This window comes from Photinus pyralis, unplaced genomic scaffold (genome assembly GCF_008802855.1).
Source record: "Photinus pyralis isolate 1611_PpyrPB1 unplaced genomic scaffold, Ppyr1.3 Ppyr1.4_LG6, whole genome shotgun sequence".
Classification (NCBI taxonomy): Eukaryota; Metazoa; Arthropoda; class Insecta; order Coleoptera; family Lampyridae; genus Photinus; species Photinus pyralis.
The window spans coordinates 30793582-30798187 of NW_022170663.1; the positions used below are offsets into that span (position 1 = coordinate 30793582).

The 4606-nt window shown below is 38.8% G+C and overlaps 1 protein-coding gene across 2 annotated transcripts; it reads left to right on the top strand.

Moving 5' to 3' along the window:
- On the top strand, positions 1–2261 carry LOC116174885 (protein arginine N-methyltransferase 7-like). 2 transcript variants are annotated; one of them, XM_031492912.1, is made up of 4 exons: positions 1–63; positions 125–1772; positions 1820–1977; positions 2029–2261. In XM_031492912.1, exons 2-4 carry the CDS (start codon positions 129–131, stop codon positions 2258–2260), a joined length of 2034 nt encoding a protein of 677 aa, XP_031348772.1. In that variant the 5' UTR covers positions 1–63; positions 125–128; the 3' UTR covers position 2261. The 2 variants fall into 2 exon arrangements, with proteins under 2 accessions (XP_031348772.1, XP_031348771.1); XM_031492911.1 differs by having other exon boundaries at positions 13–1772.
- The last annotated feature ends 2345 nt before the right edge of the window (positions 2262–4606 follow it).

Below are 4606 nucleotides of genomic sequence, written 5' to 3' on the forward strand. Positions count from 1 at the left end.
TGTAGCCACCGCCAAGTTTAAATGAGTCAGTGATATAACCTCACAAAACTGCGTGTTTTAAAAGTATTTGAATGCTTTTTAAGTATTGCTTTAAACATTGCAAATTGAATGTCTTAAATTGCAGAATCATGTCCGTATTTACCCAAAAATTAAATCCGATACTAGGGGAGAGCGGATGGGAAAGTCAAGATGAGCATTACGATTTCCACCAAGAGATTGCACGCTCTTCCTTCGCGGACATGCTACACGACACCGAGCGTAATCAAAAGTATTACGAGGCCATCAAGTTGGCTATCAATAAAATGCACTCCTTGGGACGACCAGCCAAAGTCTTGGACATCGGTACGGGTACAGGACTTTTGTCGATGATGGCAGTTAAATGCGGAGCGGACTCTGTCATTGCGTGCGAATCGTTTAGTCCAATTGCTGATTGTGCGAAGAAAGTTGTTGCTCTCAACGGTTTCGGCGATAGAATTAGAATTATAAACAAGCAAAGTGTGGATTTGACTGTAGGCGAGGGTGGAGATTTGGTGGAAAAGGCAAATATCCTGGTGTCGGAGGTGTTTGACACTGAACTGATAGGTGAAGGTGCAATTATTACTTTTAATCATGCCAGACTGAAGTTGCTAGAAGATGATTGCATCGTCGTACCTAGTAGTGCACTGGTGTACGCGCAAGTTGTTGAAACTCAGTGGGCGCAGAATTGGAATGGTTTCAAGGATCTTTACAGTAATGATGGGGAGCTTTTAGTGCAGGCTCCTCTCGATATAAAAAATTGTCCAGGTTCTTCTGCGGTGCATGATATACAGCTGAGTCAATTACCACCATCCTCCTTTAAGACACTTGTTGCACCACATCTGGTGGCACGTTTCGATTGGGATCAGACAAGCTCATACACGTATCTTGGAGATACACATGTAATTCCAGTAAAGGCCATTTCAGACGGAATTGCACAAGTTGTGTTCATGTGGTGGGAGCTTATTATGGATACCAAAGGTGAAGTTATACTCAGTTGTGCGCCATACTGGGCGCATCCGTTACGAAAGTCGAACACTAATTTGACAAATTTATCAATACCCTGGCGGGATCATTGGATGCAAGCGTTATACTACTTACCGAAGTGCAAGTCTGTAAGAAGAGATCAAGATCTTTCATTGGTTGCTTGCCGTGATCAGTTTTCGTGGTGGTTTTATTTGGAATCGCATGCAGAAACTCAAAACAATTTCGCCATGCCGCATTGCGAATGTGGATTGCATACTTCCCACTCTCGCACCAAAATTGGAATGATGAACGATAATATAAGAAATAAAAAATATCTCTCGGTTCTAGAAAAATTTGTAAATGCAGACAGTGTCGTTTTGTTTGTGAGTGACGGATTTTATTTAGGACTGGCAGCTGCTAAACTTGGTGCGAAAAAGGTGTTCTACTTAAAAGACAATTATTTTTCGACAAGTTTACTGGAAAAGTGTATAAAGGCAAACAATATAACTAACTGTGAAATATTGCAAAATTGTGATTCGCTTAAACCGAAAAATGTGAACTTTGTAATGGGACAACCTCATTTTTTCACCTCAATTTTACCGTGGGACGGTTTATTTTTTAGTTACATGCTACAGAAGTTACGGGGTTCCTTATCAGACAATTGCGTTATTGCACCAAAATCGGTCTCGATTAAAGGACTCATTGTTCAATTTCATGATTTACAAAAGATCCGTCTTCCACTAGGGCTGGTGGAAGAATTTAATATGAAGCCATTTGACGAGTTAATTCTGGTAGTTCCTTGCGCATTTAACTTTCAATATTAGTTAAATTTTTTTAGAGTTCCAGCTCTAAATGTGATGATAAAGTTGAAGCCCAACCCCTGTGGGAGTATCCATGTATTGCACAAAGCGCAGTTAAAGAATTTGTAAATTTGAACTTGGAAACTTTAACTGATGCAAAAACTTATGACAGTTCAGTCAAGTTTCAAGTTGAAGGGTAGGTTATTTACAAGTGGAGTCATATGATACTGAGACTAATACATTTTAGAGATTCAAACTATAACGGCGTAGCGTTATGGACGGACTGGGATTTGGATGGAACATCTAAAAATGTAATTACTACCGGTCCAATTATTTCTCCAGAAGTTGGTCAATGGATTCAGTGGGATATGCATACTCGACAAGGAGTTCATTTCTTGAAGCAAGATAAGAAGAAAACCATTACATCACAATTTCATTTTAATGCCCAAGAGGGAAAAATAAATTTTTCTTTTTCGTAAATCTGTGTTATTATTCCTTGACCATTATCCGAGATCATCCAGTTTATGGATTTCCTACAATGCACATTATGTCTAGCAATACCCTGACCGAAGGCAACCACCATCATAAGATAACCCACATTGTTTGATCATAGACCTAACCAACATTTTTGTTACTCTTAATTGTGCAAGCAGACCTATTTTGTTACATGGGAAAACAGAATGGCATGAGCAACAGCGAGTCCAGAGGAAGTGAGGGGGTGAGAAAGCAACCGGCTTGGAGATGGGGTGCATTGAAGTATGGGCGATCGGTGACGGCGGTGTTTTGGCGTTCATGTGGATATGCTGATGCATATTATATCTATGTAGCATTGTCGTCGTCGTCTTCGTTCGTCTAAAGATGCGTATACGTTATCCGAACCGAACATGTAAAATGCTCGTTCATGGCTCGTAAACTTTTGACAGAATGAACACATAATTGCGTATTCGTTTTGTGCTCCAATCGATTCGGGCGCGTTACAAACACGGAGAAGTAGTAAAAGACGTCCCAACCGAGGTCCCAACTGTGCGAACGAATTCCTTTGTGTTCGTCACAAAAAACGACTTTTGGTGGAGGAATTTATTTGTGACATTTTACATGTTCGGTTCGAATAATGCATACGCAGCTTAACGATGTAGCTGCCACGCGGACGGCCCGGGTTCGATTCCCGGTCGACATTTTTAAAATTTTATATATTATTATCACAGTTGGTATTTTATCTGTGATATTATGTAGCATTTCTACATTTCGCCAGACTAATATGCTGATCGTTGATGTAAGATGTTACACAGGTGGGAGCGCCAGGTATTTCTAGTATGCAAATATGTTTATGGCCATTTGCACCGACAAATTTAAGCAGAGATTAGCATAAGCGGAGATTAAGATAGCAACCATTGCCGCTATAATCGTTGGAATGGATTTTGAGCTATACACTCCCACATACCATACCCGATATCTTATGTATATACATTTTAAATCCATAATGTAGAAGGAATATCCTGTCCATCTTATGTATTGTGATGGAACCGAATTAGACCGCTAAAATTCGATTTAAATATTCCCGAAATCGATCCTGGCGCGACGAAAAAAGTCAAGATTGCGCTTTGTTTCGTTTCCGTGGAACACGTGTTTTTTTTCCTCCTCTGCTCTACATTGAAATAGGCCATAATTTACAATAAAAATGTCAAATATAACGCTATGCGAGGGAACTTAATGATCCGTATCGACCCGACATCTCGGAACACGGTCGTTATTATTCGTCTAGGATTTGCTTACAAAGGGGAAATTTAAGGAGAAGTATTTATGCTTTTGTTGAGAGCAGAAGTAAATTTTTACGTTCCGAATAGTGAGTGCAGCTTCGACAATAACAAAGGTGATGTACTCGTTTTTTTTTATCTCTACGCCTTTTGCATCCATCTAATAATATGATCGTGTTCGATTATCTGCCAATTTAATGTTATTCTCGTACAGTATGATTATTGCAATTTATGACAACTTGCACTTTTGATTATACTGGTCATAGGTACTTATGAATTATTAAATGCATAAAGATTCTACATAAATATGTTGTTTTCCAATTTACAGTACTCCTTTGTTCCAAGCGCTGGCTACATGAATTACTGACAGATTTGCGTGTTTTTATTTATATTTAGATACAGTATGTTCCCTTAGGGGCGATATCCAATACAAGTACGCAGAACTACATTTTAATTTATAATTGAATTTATTGCAGCACATTTCGCTTTTGTTTGCCTGAATATGTTACTGTTTATTTACAGGCTACCTCATCTGGGGGCGAGTGACGTACGTTAGGCGGTTGATTGTTACATATTGCACTTGGCATTGAGAATTAATTACTTGATACTAATGTTTTGCCACGACATGCTCCTTTGCTTTATTATAATGTGATATTTAACGTTAGCTCCTACTATTTATTTGAACCGATCAGTGAATATGATTATTAATATTTGGCGGGGTGACTTGTTTCGAATATGTACTGTGCTATATTTGATATTGATATATTTGATACCGATATTTAATATCTCGATTTGACGTAGCAGAGGCTGGCTAAAGTTCAGAACTGACATACGCAGAGATATATATTTTCTGTACTGTTTTTTTTTTGTGTCTTTGAAAAGAGTCATCTTGCCGATATTGCTAATCCATTCGTTTAGTCGATCCCTGACATGTAGTGACCGAATATTGGTTTTGTGTCCGCTTCGATTATGCCAGTGCAAAGGTGTCAGCTGTCAACGCCTACATAAATTTTATATATTTTTTGCGCGATCGGTCATTTCTGACTATTTACCATGGGTGTTTCCATGACA